We start from the raw sequence: 18,887 nt of genomic DNA, 5'->3' as shown, positions 1-18,887 counted from the left end.
TGCATCTGCGGGCTGCGGAAAGCCAGGGCTCCAGTCCTCCCTCATCACACTCCTTTCCCAAAGCACCACAAACCCGGTCGGGAATAGTAACCTCCTCAACTCTTCTGATTTAGAAGAGCAGACAAAATAAAATAATAAAATAAACCGGAGACTCGGGAGACTCTTGGTGGAGGGTTTCCCCACCCCCACCCCCCACCCCCGTCTCTCTTTTTCCAATCACTGCAGGTTATTTTCTTAATTTCCTTTCCTGGGTTAAATGAAAGGGATTACTTGTGCATCGTGACTTGGAGATTGGGAGGAAGTGGATAAGGAGGGCAAGAGGTTGGTCCCAGGCTAGATCCACCTGCTGCTGCAGTGAGAGGGCAACTACCTTATGGAAGCTGCTGAGACCAGTAGCGGCTCGGTAGAATGTGGAAGGATTGCAAAGACCCTCAACTTCTCTCTCTCTCTCTCTCTCTCTCTCTCTCTCTCTCTCTCTCTCTCTCTGTCTATGTCTGTCTGTCTCTCTCATCCGTGTCACTAAAGAGTTAACCCCGGCCGGGCTCCAAGTCCTCCCCACAAGCCACTCCACTCCCCCTCCTCTTTTTTGCCCCCCTCCCTTCCCGCGCACGTCGCTAAGAGGTCATCAAGCGCTCTGCCCAGTCGCGTTCTCAAGCCTTACTCTTTCCCGCCCATCAAACCCGTAGCTGCTTACGAAGAGGTGTGCGCTCACCAAGGGGCGTGTTCCAGCTCCGGGAGACGCTGCGCGCCCCTGGGTTAGACCTCAGAGCTGCGCTAGCCATGGAGCGAAGCGGGTGCAAAGTTTGGCACCCCGCAAAGGGATGTCAGATAAGAGTGGGCGGACCGCCCGAGGGCTTTTTAGCTTTCCAGTCTTAGGGGCGCCGGCTGCCGGGACCCCAGACGGTGCGCTGCAATGGACGGTGTAGATTCGGCGGCCCAGGGCACTGCCCAGCCTCAGGATGGAGAGCAGCCGGCCGAGTCCCCAGAGCCGCCGCCGCCGCCTCCCGCTCCGCCGCCGGCTCCACCGCCGCCGGCTCCTCCACCAGAACCAGAACCAGAACCAGAACCAGAACCAGAACCAGAACCTGCTCTGGGACCCTGCCCAGAGGCGACTCCAGAACCAGACGCAAATCCAACTCCAGAGCCGGCCCCGGAGCCGGACCCAGGACCAGACTCAGAGCCGGACCCAGAGCCGGACCCAGAACTTGTCCCAGAGCCGGCCCAGGAGCCGGTCCCAGAATTTGCCCCAGAGCCGGCCCCAGAGCCGGTCCCAGAATTTGCCCCAGAGCCGGCCCCAGAGCCGGTCCCAGAATTTGCCCCAGAGCCGGCCCCAGAGCCAGCCCCAGAACCTACCCCAGGTCCAACCCTAGAGTTGGCCCCAGAACCGACTAGAGAACCTACCCCCGATCTTGACATAGGGCTGGTCCTAGAGTCAGCCCCAGAACCTGCCACGGAGAGGGCCCCAGAGTCGTGCCCTGAGCCGACTCCAGAGAGTCCAAAGATGAGTTCAGCACTACAACTGTTGCAGGTGGTCCTCGCAGAGAAAGATCAAAAGCTATCTCCATTGCCATCTCCATTACCATCGCCCAGATTTTCAACAACGTGGTCCAGAATAAAGGTAAGAAAAGACCCCGGGGCGAGGGGGGGCGGCAAGGTGAGGTCGGATGGCTATGGAGTTTGCTGGACTCTGGGCATCCCTTGCATCCATTTGGCTGCCACTCACTGACCAGAAAGATGTGGGACTGGGAGAGCCTGGGGAAGCGGGAAGTGTCAAGGAAGCGGGAAGTGGTTGGGAGGCGGGAAGCAACATGTGGGAAAAAAAAGAGTAGGCCGTTTAGGGTTCGGAAAAGAGGCAACAGCAGAGGTGGGAGTCATAGCAGTTTCCCCTATGGGAGGAAGTGACAGTGCAGTGGGCATCTATATCTTGAAAAAGCAGTGAGAGGCACCCCCAGGGAACGCAAGATACCTGAAGTATTTGGGGATAGCTCAAGGTACTTAAATGGAAGACACTGAGGGGGGGGAGGGCGATGGGACACACCTCTGGCACAGTCACTGCAGCAGAGGCCCAAGCCGCAGAGCCTCTGCCTGCTAGGCCCCCCCTGCCACTGAGGAGGAGGGGGCACATCAGCTGAGACGCAGCTGAAGACTCTCTAGGGAGGTCCCTGGTGCCTCTGTCCACTGCTAGGCACTGGTACTCCAGGCAGAGGTGAGGGGAAGGGCGGCGCCCACGCGCACTGCAGGGGAAGGGCAAGGTTCCCTGGGAGGAGTGGGGGAGCATGCGTGTGTTGAAGCCACCATTCTGTCTGCAGGATTTCCCAGCAGGTAGGTGCAAACACAGTGATACAGTGATGCGAGGCATCATACGTGGGCAACTGGCATCCCGAGCCAGGACCAGTTGAAATAGTACTGCAGTCCTTGTTTAGAGACGTGAAAACACGAGTTGGGTTTTGTGAGCAGAGCGTGTGAACTGCAACTTCATCTCTACGGCTCTACAGCAATTCCTTGTGAATGAAGGGTCCTCTGGCACCAGTCCACGCCAGAGGAGGGAGGAAGGTTTTTCAAAGTCTACCTTCGGTCTATCTGATTCTCTCTCTCTCTCTCTCTGGTCCCCATAGTCTAAAACTGTGAAAATTATGATAAATGCGTATGCCTCACTGTTCCCCCTAAGAAAAATACACAGGTGGGGGCACAAGCAAATAACACAACATGCCAACAACGCCAGCCTATCCTGCGCTTAGCAGAGCTAGGAACATGTCTTGGGAATCCTACTGCTGTGAACTGCACACTTGTAGAATGCAGAATGCAGGGGTTTGGGGGTAGAACTGGCTTCATGAAATAGCTTGCCAAATATCTGCAGTGAAAGTTTCAAAGAAGACAAAAGGGTGGAAATTTAAATAAATAAAATGGGATGATAGTGACTTGGATAATTAACAAATTGGGGATGGATCTTTCCCCTTTCCTGCAGATACCCTTCCTTGGGGAGATTTCAAGAAAGGGGGGTGAGCAGCTAAACAGGGAGGTCATCCTAACCCCGAGGCTAGCTGTTGTCTCTTTGGAAGGGTTTGCTCTAAGCTAGTGAGTGGGAGATGAGCAAGAATCACCTGACCTGTGGCCATCTTAAGTAAAATTTGAGGAACCAGGCTGAATAACTGGCCTAGCTCCTTGATTACCTGGATGGTCTTCGAGGGCATTTTCCCTTTGGCCTCAGGAAGGCAGAATGGGGGCCAGGACCCCCTTTCCCAATCCCCAGTGAAAATCATTCCTTAGCTCTAAAAGCATATTTCTACCAGCTTGACTGGAAAATGTCGGTTGCCAGATATGAGGATCAAGGCAAGGGGAATCAGAGTATTTTCCTTTATATTGTACTGGTTCACGTATAGTGACTGGGTGGCTCACTGACCTGTGACAGCATTTATAGGAGGCAAAGACCCCAGGGGGTTGACTTTGGCCTCAGAAGAGTCAGGCATTTGTTAACCCACCTATCTGTAGAACAGAGTTACGAACCCTAACTATCCATCCAGAAGGACCTGTAGATAAACTACTAGAGGAGATTCCAAGGATGCAAAAGATGTAGGTAAATGCTCACAAAGTTAAGGAATTCAGTTCTCCAATATCTTCCATGCTGATATGCCATTGCCCTCTGCTGCAGTTGGCAACAGCTGATACTCAGTGATAGGGTCATTTTCTTCTTCATTATTTCAAGCAAGCAGCACTTAGAAACAGCTCACTTGTATCTTAACATTCAATACAAATAGATTGCCTTATTAGCTGGGGGTAAGTGTGTTCTCAGATACTGCCTCCTTGAGGAAAGCTTGGGAAAACAGACACACACACACATACACCGTCTCAAACAACACAAGTCTTGGTATTCAAAGAAATCCTTCATAGCAAGTATGAAATATAGCTTGAAAATTTTAAAAAAGAAACAGGCAAAAGCAAGTGGCTGAGAATATGACTGCACGTTTTTTCCAGGTACTATTGTTGGCTGGTATTTTAATAAACAAACAAACAAACAAACAAATAAATAAATAATGAGCATCTTCCTGCCTGTACTTGGGAGCATTCAGTAAGGTTTCAGGACCTACTAGCTGCAGTCCTATGCAGACACTAGAGGAGGCTCGTGTTTTCTTTCACAATAGCTACCAGGGTCATTAGAGTTTGTGAACCAAACCTATCTGCTCCTCTTCCCTTCTACAATGCTTTGATTCCCAGGAAATGAGCTTTGGTCTCCCACCTGGTGGCAGTAAATGTAAGTAAGGATGTGTGAATTGGTTCTTTAACAACACTATGACTCTCTTGGGGGGCGTGGGACTTATATGAAGTGGATCATATTTGCTTCTCTCCCCTCAGTTGTGCCTGAAGAAGACAGCTTGCATTTTTTATTTAATGGATTTTGAGCAGTTATAAAATTATAATCACACTGTATGAGTGACTGATGAAAATGTGGGGAGAAATACACATTTGTGACTGTGATTTGTGGGTGGAGGGGTTTGTGGATCCCTATTAATGACTATACAGTAATTACCATCACCCCAAATCTATAAAAGTACAGTTTTTGCTCACTGAGCTGATGTTTTGGGGCACATATTTTCTTATAAAACAGAATTTTTCCAAATATTATCATCATGTATGTTTATTACTGTGAATTTTTTTTATTATTTCCTGGAAATAAAATTAAAATAAACTAAGGTTTGGTACCACCAAATAGCAAACATTTATCATATATGATATTGGGTAAGTCTTACTTGATTATTTTATTAGCTTACCTGTTTCTGAGTTTCTCAAAAGTAGGGACTGTCTTTCTCAGTGATTGGTGCAATGCAGTACTCCTTGGGTTTGCTCAATAAGCTAAAGCTTGGAACCTATCAACTCCATTTCCAGCAACACAGAGATTGTTGCTCAGAATAAATGAAAATACATTCTCATCAGTTTCAACGTGAGAATTAAAAGCTTATTTAAATAGCCTGATATATATATATATATTATATATATGTGTGTGTATAATCCCTTAATGTAATGAAGTCAATTTAATAATATACATTAAATACCCCAATATATGTGATATGTATGTATACATGCATATGTATGTACACACATATATATCCCTCAAATAAGCGAAGTCAATTTAATATGTATTAAATATCCCAATATATGTAATATGTATGTATACATGCATACACACACAGAGAATTGGCATTGAAAATATAAATATAATTAAGAGAAATATTACTAGCAATTTTCAATAGCTAAAAGTGTCCTTATCCCAGCAGCAGCAGCAGCAGCAGACTAATGATGTTGTTGGTTTTTTCTTAAGTGTACAGAATATCTGCAGTAACTGTAAACAGCTTTAGGATTGCAGATTCAGATATTTAACCTGTTGAAGGTCAGGATGATACTGCTTTCTTGCCTCTTGGGTTATTTTTTTTAACCATTTATTTGGTATATTCTGAGAGCTCCTGAGTATTTGCTGCAGGATGTCCTCGAAAAAATAATGAGGTATTTGGTCAGTGCATCTTTCCTTTCTGAATGTACAATTCTTATGTATTTATAAAGATCTCCAGCTGGGGCTTCTGCAGGTCTGTAGTACAAAACGAAGGGCAGAACCTTTACCCATAATGCCTCCCAAGAAGAGGGGAAAAATCTACAGAGGCCAAAGAGCATTGTAAGAAGGCTTGCAAAATTTTTTCTGCTAGCATGGTTCTTTACAATTTATAGAACGTTTTCCTCTGTGTTTGTAACTTCTTCACTACTGTGAGGAAGGCAGTAGGGTAGCTAAGGACGAAGACAAAGCCAGATGGCTAATAGTATCTATTGATTAATTTCTATGCTGTGGTGCTTCTATGATATTAATATATTGCTTTGTGCAACACATAGGCTCCTCATTTATCTAAGGACAGCGCTGACGTAGTTCCAAAGCAATGATTCCTGTTCTACTTCTGGTGCTCCCAGAGGGGTCTGGCATAGAGCAAGACCCTGAAAAGAAAAGAGTAGCAGTGTAAGATCTTGAATCTATTATCACAGAGATATTTGGAGGTCGAGAGGGAAATAAATAGAAGTCATAATAAGGATAGGGACAAAGTGATCAACTTTGCCAACACCTGCAAATTGTGACTGCCTCATTGAAAAAAAAAGTGAGGATAAATGAAGGAGGCCATGTATTTCAGGGAGCTGTGCTGTCCTCATCAAAGCAAATGAACTTTAGTCTCAAAATAGAAAAACTCAATGTATGAGTATATTTTTTTTTTAAAAAATATAGAGATACAAGCACCTTAGTTATTAAAATTTATCCCTAATCTAAAAATTATCAAAAGGAAGTCTAAGAAAGATTGTTTCTTAGCCGTCATCCAGGTCCTCAAAGCTACTATCTGTCAAAGAAAAGTTAGAAAGTAAAAAGGAGAAACCATCTTAAACAGTATTTGGACTCTTTAAAAGATCATGGAATTTATACATTTGGTGCATACTCTGTAGCCCATGCCTGTTCTCTGATGAAAATTATGGAGGCGAAAACCACTCCTCCAAAGGAAATCTCTGACAGTCTCTGGGTTGCTCCCCTTCAAAGCTGCCAACATTGTTTCTTCCAGTTCCAGGAGATGTCCAAGCAAGAAAGGAGGTGAGTGGCTGTCAGGAGGAAGGATGGAGAAGAGCTTCACTTAGGAAGGACAAAGGTTTGAGACTTAGTTAATGCTGCTGCTTGGACACCCTTGTGAACAACACACTCTAGCCCACAAGATTGTGCACATTAAAATGATTAATCCCATGATCTGTGAATTACATCTGTTTTTTAAATTGTTTTTTTTTGGGGGGGGTGCTTTTGTTTTTCCAAGACAAGGTCTCTCTGTGCAGCTTTGGAGCCTCCTTGGAACTCACTCTGTAGCCCAGGCTGGCCTCGAAGTCAGAGATCCGCCTGCCTCTGCCTCCTGAGTGCCGGAATTAAAGGCGTGCACCACCACTGCCCTGCACATCTGTAATTTTTAAAGACAAGGAAAAGTAAAATATCCTTCAGCCTCAAGATAATGAATTGCTATCCCCCACAAACACATAAAAGAAGCAAATTGCAAAATTATTTAAGAAGGATTTTTTTTTTATTTCAAAAGGAGATTCTCTTAACTTCAAAAAAAAAAAAGAAAGAAAGAAAGAAAAGAAAAACCCAAAGACAAACAAAAACCTCCTTAGTCATTCCCATCCCCAACATTTAACTTTGTTTTAAATATGGAAGTATTTAAAGGGTAAATACTCTCAAAATCCCCCATCAATGGAATGTATTGTCTCTTCATATATACATTCTCTTCTCCCACTACTGAGTCTCACTATGTAGCCCTATATGGCCTGAACCTTGGAACTTATATCAAGCTAGCCTCAAATTCATGTCAGTCTCCTTGCCTTTGACTCCAGCATGTTAGAATTACATATGTGTACCTAGCCCCGTGCATTTTCACTTAAAAATAAATAAATATTAAAACAAAGATTCCCTGATCTTATACACATTGAATTTCCAGGGAAAGGATAATAAAAAGAAAAGAAATAGCAACTGCTTCCAGGTGACCAAAGCACAGGGGTGTGTGTGTGTGTGTGTGTGTGTGTGTGTGTGTGTGTGTGTGTGTGTACATGTGTGGGCGCACCCACTTGTGCAGCTGTATGTGCGTGTATGCACTTGCATGCATATAACTTCCCGTAAAGGCCAGAAGAGGACATCGGATTCCCTGGAGCTGGAGCTCCAGATGGTTGTGAACCACTTGATATGAGTGCTGGAAATTAAACCCTGGTTCTCCGAAAGAACAGTGAGTGCTCTTAATATCTATGCCAGAGCTCGCCAGCCCCAAGAACCTATTCACAAAGTTTCTATTTCAAAATTTCTATGTGCTTATGGGGCTTCCATCTCTCACTGGAAGATGAGGCTGGATAATTAGTCTCGGCTGCCTGGTCAGCGAACCCCAGAGATACATCCGAGAGCTAAGTTTCCCCAGCACTGAGATTATGAGCATATACTACCACTCGTGGCTTTCCATGCCTTCATTCTTGCACTACAAGCACTTCACACTTTAAGTCACCTCCCCAAATGTAGCACGTGATGGTGGAGGGACTATTGTCCAAGCCTCACAAAGGGTCATGAACTTTTCTTCCAAAATACACTTTAAAATACAATTTTAATTAATTTATGCATTTATTGAGTGCATGTGTGCACGCACGCGAGTGTGTGTGCACGCACATTCACAAACCTGTCCCATGGCGCCTTTAGTGCTTGGGACAATTTCAGAGAGTCAGTTCTCCCCTCACATGTGAGTCCTGGGGATCGAACTCCGCTCATCATGCTTGTTGGTAAGCGCCTTTCCCCACTGAGCCATCTTACTGACCCAATTATTTTCAGAAGGAAAAATTAAAGAAACTATTTCTAGTGGGAACTGACCCACATTCACCCAAACCTAACAGCTTTATTATTAATATGTGATTTTAAAAAATGAGCGAAGAATAGAAAAAGTAGTAGGGAAGAAACAGAAACAAATACAAGAATGTCCATTTGAGGAAAAGCACCCCCAGCCTAACAAAGCCCCCCCTTTCTTTCTCAAAGTAAGTAAGTGTATTTAGACATGATCAGGTACACTGTGGGTGGCATAGCCATTTAGGAAATGTATTGGAATTAGAGAGGGAAAAAAGATAGGACATGAATAGGAATTTAAAAAAAAATCTTTCATTTTGGCCAACAAAGATGCCACCAATTCACCAAAGTTCCAGATAATTTTTTTCCAGTGAGAGGAGGAAGAGATTAGGAAGAAGGAAGGGAAAGATGGGAAGGAAAAAATAAAATGAGACTAAGGGTCCCTGGTCGACATAGTGAGCTCTAGGATAGCCAGAACTACATAGAGAGACTGGAGAGAAAGGGAGAGGGAGAGACAGAGACAGAGACAGAGAGAGACAGAGAGTTTCTGCTCTAGAGATGAACTCAGGACTTCACCTGTGCTAGGCAAGCGCCCTACCACTAAGCTACATGTATATTTCCATTAAATATATACTGCTTGAGACAATGTATATCATTCCTGGTCAATTCACCCCAACCCACAATAAAGTGGAAAAAAACACAAATTCATCTTATATGACCCTTTCAAGTGGTGGGGGTACATCCATATCCCAGGGCCATTATTTATATTTTATCCTATTTGTTTTATTTTGTGCTTTGGATTATGATAAAGGGTCTCATGGAGTGTCAGCTTGTCTCGGGTACAGCTACAGCTGTCTTTAAACTCCTTACCGTCCACTTTCACCTCCCAAATGCTGAAATTACAGGCACATGTGCCTTCCTCTTTTAAAATATTTCTTGTTTGTTTTGTTTTATTTTTTGTTTTTCCAAGACAGGGTCTCATTATGTAGCTCTGGTTGTCCTAGAACTCACTATGTAGATCAGGCTGGCCTTGAACTTACAGAGATCCATTCGCCTCTGCTTCCTGAGGTCTGAGATTAAAGGCATGAACCTCTATACCCAGTGCTTAAATGATTATTTTTTAAAAAGATTTATTGTATTTTATGTGTATGTGTCTTTTGCCTGAATGTACCATGTGTGTGCAGTGCCCTTGGAGGCCAGAAGAGGGCCTCAGATCCTCAGGAACTGTGGCTACAGATGGTTGAGAGTCATCATGTAGGTACAGGGAACCAAGTTTGTGTCCTTTGCAAAAGTATTTCACAGCCCATCTTTTTGTAAAAGGAAGGGAAGAAAGGAAAAGAATTTTTTTTAAGAAAGGTGTTCCAAATCTAATTTTTTTCAAACAAATTTTTTTTTCAAACAAATTATTTCATTTAAAGAAAAGGAAAGGGCACAAGCATGATGACCTGAGTTTGATCCCTAGAACCTAAGGTGGAAGGCACATCTCTCTCTCACACACACACACACCACCACCACCACCACCACCACCACCACCACCATCATCATGTAGGTTTTTTAAAAGAAAGGGAAAGAAAAGGGCTTTGCACTGAAGGCCTCCAGTGGTATTAAATTTTGTGGCCATGGCAGTGCTTCTCTACAAGTATATTTTGTTTTTGAGACAGTATCTTGCCCCGTTGTCCATGCTGATCTGGGACTCACAGTACTCTTGCCTCAGAGTCTTGCAATTGTACATGTGTATCACCCTGTCTTTCTTCTATTTTTAAATTTTGTTTTTAATTTTTAGATTTATTTACCTTATGAATGTTTTGTCTGCACATATGTATGTATACCGTGTGATGGCTGCTTTCTACAGAGGTTGGGAGAGGGCATTGGATCCCCTGGAAATGGAGTTATGGATGGTTTTGAGACACAATGTGTGTGCTGGGAACTGAACCCAGGCCTTCTGCAAAAGTAGCAAGTGCTCTTAAACACTGAGCCATCTTTTATTTTATTTTATTTTATTTTATTTTTGTTTGTTTATTCAGAGCTGAGGACCGAACCCAGGGCCTTGCGCTTGCTAGGCAAGCACTCTGCCACTGAGCTAAATCCCCAACTCCAACTGAGCCATTTTTTAATCCTCTGTCCTCTAAAAATGTTTCTTCTTAAATTGCTATATGAGGTAATAGATTTCAATGTGGCATTTTTATCCATCCTTAATTTTGGCTAATCTTCCTCATCCACTTTTCTCCCTCATCCCCATGCCTGACTCCAGCAATCCTTTTTTTTTTTTTACTTTCATGTCTCATGTTTTCTCTTAACCTCCTCAATACATTTCTTTAATAATTCTTTTTACCCACTAATGATTACTCTTCTTTCTAGTTTCTTGACCTATACCCACACTTTCGCTCATAAATGCAAACACACACACACACACACACACACACACACACACACACACACCTACCTAGGAACAGCATATGAGAGAGAATATAAAGTTCTAAGTCTGGGTTACACCACTTAATAACTTCCAAAGACATCCATTTTTCTCCAAATTTCATTTTTTCTTTAGTGCTAAACAGAATTCCATTGTGTATATGTACCATATTTTTGTTATTTCTTCATCAGATGATGGATATCTAGGCTGATTCCATGTCTTGCTATTGTGAATACAGCAGCAACAAACATAAATGTACAAGCACCTCTGTAATAGAATATAGCTAGCCTTTTTACTATACACCCAAGAGTGTTATAGCTAAGCTATCTGGCAATCCTATTTTTAAGTTTTTGAAGGGTTCCCATAATTATTTCTATGTAGTTATAACAGTTTATTCTCCACCAACAGTCATCCCTCGTTGTAATTTATTTTCTTGATGATTGCTTTTCTGACTTGGGTGAGATGGGACCTCAAAGCATTTTTAATGTACATCTTCCTGATGACTGAGGACGTTGTGCATTTTAAAAAGTATTTACAATTTCCAGTTTTTCTTTTGAGAACTGAATGTTCAGTTCATTAGCCCATTTGTTGATTGCCAGGGATCTTTTTTGGTATTTAGGTTTTGAAGTTCTTTATATATTCTAGATATTAACCCCTTGGCTGTAACATAGCTGGAAAATATTTTCTCCTATTTTATAGGGGTCTGTTTTTCAAAATGAAACAGGCTCTCCAGGTCTAAGTACTTCCTCAGCACCATGAAAGTAAGAAGAAATAAGAAGGAGGGAGAGACATAGAGACAGAGCTAGAGCTAGCTTGCTAGATAGGTTAGATAGATTAGATAGAAACAGAGAGACAGAGAGAGGCAGAGACAGAGTAGAAAAAAAACTTCTATCATAAGAGGAGATACTTAGAGCTTTGTAAAATCAATAGACCTTATTTCTCTCCACACTCAAGAAAGAAGACATTTTCAAAGAAAAAGATAAATTCTCCCAATCCAATACAAATTGGCCATAATCTCAATAACATCATTGATCTTTCTTGCCCCAAAGAGATTTTTCAAAACAAAGAGAAAAGTAAAACGTCTTTTTTTCAGGCCTGACATCTGAAAATAGAAAGTACCCTTTCCACCCAGTCCCTCCACAGACTCAGAAATATAAAGGAAAAGGTAATAAATGTCCTTTTTGAACCATGACAGTGAACCTAAAATTTAGAATCAAAGGCTAAAGGGCAGTACATATTTAATCCCAACATGGCATTCTCCCTCCCCTAAATAATTTTGACTACATACCCCATCATCCAGGAAAGCTGAATGCTCAAGAAGGCAGATCCTATCTAAATGAACAACGATTAGTAAGGTAAACCTACTGAAAAAAAAACATAGACTTCCTTTCCAAATCAAACTAACATGACTTGGCTAATGGCTGCATCATTATTTCATGTAACACAACAGAGACTCTAGAGTTCAAAATAGAATTTAAGACAGTAACATTCTTCCTAGCAACTCCCAGTAAGACACATACCCAGCAGTCAGTGGCCCTTACCTAGTCTCATCATGGGACTGACATGCCATCTTTGAGCAGTCCTCTCATTATGTTCTGGTTTAAATGTCTTTTCTTGTAGGCTTTGATTTTCATGGATTCATAAAATAGTATCTCCAAGATGAAAGAATTTTAAATTCACTTTTTTTCTTTCTGTGCTATATGTGCTGAGCATCGTGCTAAAACCTGAGGGTTTCTTACGTGTTCAAAAGATCACATGGATGAGACTTACATTTATCAAAAGTGGCAAATGATAAATCCTGATACCGCATACTTTGACAAGGTATTCAATGTGAATAACCAGTTGTCTCAGCACACCTCACCTCAAGCAAGCAAACAAACAAAAAATCAGCACAATAAAAATGTGCTAGTTTATGAGAAAACAAGAAAGCTTCTAAAATTAAATGAAATTTTTCTAGCACTCCATTGAGAAATAATTGTTAATTCCTTGCTACATTTTTTTCTGTTTATTTCACTGAATATATTCCTGCAGTCTACATAGTAAGACTTCAACGAATGTACAACTATGTCTCCCTTTTCTCCTTCTCAATCATCCCTTTCAAACACAGTTATTATATTGTGTTAATTGTTTTTAGGAAACACATAATAATTTTAGCTTGAAGTTTATCTAGTTGAGCTCCTGTATGGTTTGATTGATATGCATGTGTTTGAAATGCAACTGAGGTAAGTATTTGCTCTTTAAAGTAATTTGAGTATCCATCCTGTAAAGAACAATTGTTATGGTTATTTCTGTATCAAATGGCAGTTTCATCTCATATTTACTTTTAACACTCTGGTAGATATTCAGATCTCATTTGTTCAGCTAGCTTTTGTAATTTTTCCTTGAAGAAAAGGAGCTGAACAAACCCCATTCTCTTCCTCATGTATGTTTGTAAAAGAAAAATTTAAATTTCTGCGACTCTATTAGACCACTTTTCACCATATGTGGAATAAAAATGAGACTTACTTTGAGTAAGCTGGCAAATGAGATACCTAGATGCCAAAACGAAACTGTGGATGGGGATTATTTGTTTTACCAAATGCTTTGCCAAAGTACTCACTGTGTTAATAGCTAATTCTCTCAGCATGCTTTTTCACAAACAAAAAGCAAACCAATGTAATGCAGGAAGGTATACTAATTTCAGAAAATATGACTGGTGGCTTTGTCTGTAATGCACAGTTATATGTCATTTTCAATTTGGTGCCACTGACTGGGAAAGAAAATATATATCCTACATGTGATGATATTATCAACAATTGTGAAGACATACCAGATCCATCCAGCTTTCATTAACCAAATGTAGTAGGCAGTTCAGAATTAATAAACTCTATACAATCCAAACAAGGTTGAATTAGAAATTTAAAAGGCAACTGTAATGCATTATTAAGTAAGATGAGAATAGTCTTGAGCCTGTCTGACTTAGTAATTTTCATCTTCCAAAGCATTGTAACATTTACCATTTAAGCCTCTTGCTTTAACGAGCCTATAAGAGAGATTATTGGTCCCTGGGGATAAGGATTCCTACCTCATGTTCTTCAAGCACAGGACCAGGTATTAATCCCTATTAATACCTAACAGCTTTGCAGAATACCTCTGAATACAGAAGAATACCTCTGAAATGAGGTGGTGGGCCTGGAGACTGATAGGCATTACCATTCATAGAGCACTGCTTAGCTGAATCAACTGACTACATTTCCAACCTTGAGCTGGGCATGGCAAGGTGCGTTTGTAGTCTCGGCTCTTGGGAGACAAAGGCAACAGGATTGCTGCAACTTCGAGGCCAGCCAGGACTACACAGTGAGATCTTGATAATAACAATAACAACAAATTTGAAACTTTGCTCCTTATTTGCTTTCTCCTGCATATAGTGGCTCTACCTATTCTCTTCTGGGATTTTGAAGCTTGAGGCAGGAAATAAAAACCACCTAGTGGCCGGGTGGTGGTGGCATATGCCTTTAATCCCAGCACTTGAGAAGCAGAGGCAGGCAGATCTCTGTGAGTCCGAGGCCAGCCTGGTCTACAGAGTGAGTTCCAGGAAAGGCGCAAAGCTACACAGAGAAACCCATTCTCGAAAACCAAAACAACAACAACAACAACAAATAACAAACAAAAAACAAAAAAACAAAACAAAATAAAATAAAAACCACCTGGTAAACAAAACTTGACTAGCAAAGCCTGAAAGTCAGAAAGGGTTTCCTTTAACCCTGTGCTCTGTCAGTCTTCAGTCTCCTGAAGTTGGAGAAGTCTTCTCTCTCTAAACTGTGACTCTAACAGTAGTTTCTAAGTGCTAGTTTTTATAAGGAGCTTTCATGGTAATTTCCTCTGATAAGCATCATCTGCATTTATGATCCACATCTAATATACTGTTCCATTATTTACTTACCTCACTAAAAATATTCCTTGCAGAATGCTGGGATATAATTTTATTAAAACATCTAACATAAGCAGTAAAGAGATTCCTTTTTGCTGGTTTGGGTTTTTGAGACAGGTTCTCACTCTGTGCGTTGGATAGTTTTGAACTTAGGGTGATGGTGATCCTCCTGCTTTCCGCTTCCCAAGTTCTGGAACGACAGGTATGAACCACGAAGCCTAGCCAGAACAGACTTTTTGATTTTTGATTTCGAAATCTTATCAAGTTCTCCCCAACTTTCTATGACCGAAAATTTCTCTCCTATCAAGCTTGAGGAAAATACTAGCACATTTTTAGTTTCTGCCCTTCCTCTGCCTGACTGCTAGGACTAATGAAAATGACAATCCTGACAGGTATTTGGCCTCTTCTGTTTTAATATACTTATCCAGTGACAAGATCTCCAGGACCTTTGTGGGGGGTGGAGTGGGAGGAGTGAGGTTCACTTCAGTCTCATGGAATAAAAGCTCATCAGTTAGTGGGTTCCTCATCAGCTCTCACCAGTGAGTCCTTTTTGTAGAACTTCCAAAAGAGCTTCACTTTCCCTTCCCAGCAGCACTCGACTTTTCCAGAAGTTCTTGACTTTTCTTCTAACAGAATGTCTTAGTCCTAATAGCGCCACTCCCTTTGAGCCTATGGGGGCCATTTTCTTTGAAACCACCACATTCCACTACATTTCCAACCTCAAGCTGAGCATGGTGAGGTACGTTTGTAATCCCAGCTCTTAGGAGACAAAGGCTTGTAGCCATCTCATAATGCAGAAATGCATTTAGTTCAACTTCAAAAGTCCCCAAAGTCTATTAGTCTCAAGCCTGTTTAAAAGTCAAAAGTCTCCTTTGAGACTGGCAATCTATTAACTATAATCACTTTGTAAATCAAAATTGAAAAAAAGCAGATTTCATACTTACAACATACACCATTTCAACAGGGAGGAAAGGGAGCATAGTGAAGAAATACTGGACCAAAGCAAGACCAAAGACCAGCTGGGCAAACTCCAACCTCTGCATCTTCATATCTGATGTCAAAGAGCTCTTCATATCTCCAACTCCTTTCAGCTTTGTTGAGTGCAACACACTTCTCTCAGCAGGCATCTCATGGTTCTAGCATCTCTAACATCTTGGGGTTTCTAAGACAATCCAGGCCTCACCTTCACCGCTTACACAATGACCTCTCTAGGTCTCCATTCAGGGACACTGCTGACACATGCCTGGCCTCAGTGGCTTTACTTAGTCATGAAAGGAAATTCTATAACCCCTTTCTTCTATCCTTGACTCTAAAGCCAGAACCATGTGGCTGAGGCTGCAAATTCTGCTGCTAGCTGGGGCTGGAACATGGCCCCCTGGTTCAAATACATTCATTTTCACCAGCTTTCTGTTTTTGATGGTTTCCTTCACTGCCTAAGCTTTGCTATCTTGGAACTCAATTTGTAGATCAGGCTGGCCTCAAATTCAGAGATCTGCTTGCCTCTGTCTCCTAAATTCTGGGGTTAAAGGCATGCACCACCACACCTGGCTCTAAGCTTTTCTTTAATTCCTTTTCACAAATTGGAAGCTCAGCTGGGTGGGATCTTGCCCTGAGGTCACCAAACCTTTATTCCATTTAGCATCAGTTTTTTCTTTAAACTTTTTATTTCCTTGAGCATTGGACTTGACTCCATTCTACTGCCTGGTGCTCCTTTTTTCCTCAAACTGTACATCTTCGATTTTTCCTTGCTCAGCTTGCTCCTTTTCATTAGATCTGCATAAGCATGGCCACTAATAACCAAGTAACACAGTTAGTACTAGGCTGTTTGGAAATCTCATTTGCCAGAGCTGCTAATTCATAACTCTTCTATTTAGCATCAGGCAGATTTTTTCTGACAAGGGCAGGAAGCAGCCACATTCTTCACCAAAATATCACAAGAAAGGTCTCTAGGCCACATACTAATATTCTTCTCTGAAGCCTCTTGAACCAGGCCCCCACAGTTCAAATCACCCTCATCACTACTCTCTTCCATGCTTCTAGTTAACACTGCTTAAAGTGTTCCACTTCTTTCCTGATCCGAAGTCCTAAAGTCTACATTCTGTCAAGAAACAAGGTTAGGCGTAACACAATACTTCAGTCCCTGGTACCAACTTCTGTCTTAGTCAATGTTCTGTTACTGTGAAAAGACACAGTGTCCATTGCAATCTTATAAAAGAAAACATTTAATTGGGGCTGGCTTACAGTTCAGCTGTTTAGTATATTATTGTTATGGTGGGACATGGCATTCATGCAAGCAGACATGGTGTTGGAGAAGGAGCCGAGAGATCAATATCCTGATAGGCAGGCAGTAGGAAGATAGAGAGACTTCTGAAACCTCAAAGCTCATCCCCAGTGACATACTTCCTCTAACAAATCCACATCTACTCTAATAAGGCCACAACTTCTAATAGTGCCACTCTCTATGGGCCTATGGGGCCATTTTCATTCAAACTACCACAGCAGGGTCTTTTGTCCAATGTAGTACAACATCATTGGCTGATTGTGTATGACAATTAAACCACTTTAAGTACTGGATCATATTATATGACACATGGAGAATTATTCCATGGCTATTTAAGAGCACTTAATAACGCCTGAAAAATTTGACTGTGGTTTTTTTTTCCTGATATACAGGTGTGCTATTACTCTTTCTTTGTAAATAAGAACAAAGACTTCTACTTTCCCAATTCACTATCTGCCTAGTTTTGAGGAATGAACTGTGTTCAGGTATAAAGGATTTCCTGATAACAAATTCACATTGATATAAAAAGTTTGGGAGGATAAAGTGATGAATTTTGTTTGCGTTAAATAAGGACAATATAGCGCGCGCACACACACACACACACACACACACACACACACACACACCAATTAGGTGGTGACCATCAAAAGTATCTGTAGAAGTGACATTATATTTGATTTGAAGCAAGGTCATGGAGACAGAAGAGACTGAAATATTCTAAAAAGTAAAATTGGTGAGGCCAGGATTACTGAAATCAGGAAGGCAACTAACAAACATATATTTTATTGACATGTAGCCACCACAGGGCTATTGATTAATGTTACATGGTTGAAGTGTAAAGTGAGTTTATGGAGCCACTGCCAATGTCTTTGCATGCCACTTGAACCTAGTAAAGCTAAAACAAAGAAGTTTTTGTTTGTTTGTGTTTGTATGTTTACTGTTTCAGGCTATCTTTGACCCACATTCCAACATTCGTAAGTCTGGTCTACTTTCTCTATGAAATCTTTCACATTAAATTTTTAATACTTATTTTACTTTTGTGTGTGTGTGTGTGTGTGTGTGTGTGTGTGTGTGTGTGTGAAACATGTGAATGTGCACATGACTGCAGGTGTCCATGGAGACCAGAAGAGGGTATCAGATCCCCTGGAGCTGGAGTTACAGGTGGTTGTAAGCTGCCTGACATGGGTGCTGAGAACAGAATGCTTGTCCTCTGGAAGAGCATCAAGTGCTCTGAACCTTTGGGCCATCTCTCCAGCCCCCACATCACAATGTTTTATGTACTGAAGATAAGAAACTGTGTTTAGAATCCAGTAAAACCTTCTATCATCTTCAGTACTACAGACACATAGAATGTGTTAGAGAGTGACTGGGGATTATTTAAGGCAATGTTTAAAAAAGCATTTCAGTAATAGAATCTTGTAGTTTTCTTAATGGAAACATAAAGGAAAGTCTGATATTAAGATAAAACAAATAATTATTTTTTACTTCTCAAATATTAAAATGAGTTTGTAACTGAATTGCTTTCCCAATTATTTATTGTAGGCTTATATGACTGTGAATTTCCACACCTAATTTATTACTGGATCTTGAGCAAGGAACCTGGCAATACAACAACACATTAAATAGAAAAAAGGAGCAAGTTAGAGATTAACATTTGGCTTACTACATTCTGAGATAGATAATACTCTTATGGCAATATGGCCATTTTTGAGAGACTCTCTCCATCTCCTCCACCCCAGAATATGTTACAAGTATCTCATAGAGTGGGTTTTCATTGCACTGCTTTTGGTTATAGGAACATATTTACTGGAGGTTGTGTTCCTGAGCAAGAGCACCACACCAGGTAAACTGTAGATATGACTACAAATACGTGGTAAATGACAATATAAAGCTGTAGGCCTCTGTAAAT

The 18,887-nt window shown here is 41.5% G+C and overlaps 1 protein-coding gene across 1 annotated transcript in view; it reads left to right on the top strand.

Moving 5' to 3' along the window:
• Window positions 1–769: 769 nt before the first annotated feature.
• Dgkk (diacylglycerol kinase kappa) overlaps window positions 770–18,887 on the top strand; it is a 124,730-nt gene continuing 106,612 nt past the window's right edge. Inside the window, exon 1 of the mRNA XM_028894036.2 lies at window positions 770–1,618. Coding sequence (XP_028749869.1) covers window positions 914–1,618 — 705 coding nt within the window. The 5' untranslated portion in view covers window positions 770–913. The remainder of the gene's footprint in view (window positions 1,619–18,887) is intronic.

This window comes from Peromyscus leucopus, chromosome X (assembly GCF_004664715.2).
Source record: "Peromyscus leucopus breed LL Stock chromosome X, UCI_PerLeu_2.1, whole genome shotgun sequence".
Classification (NCBI taxonomy): Eukaryota; Metazoa; Chordata; class Mammalia; order Rodentia; family Cricetidae; genus Peromyscus; species Peromyscus leucopus.
Note: the sequence above shows the minus strand (reverse complement) of the source record. Positions and strands in the feature narration are given on the sequence as shown.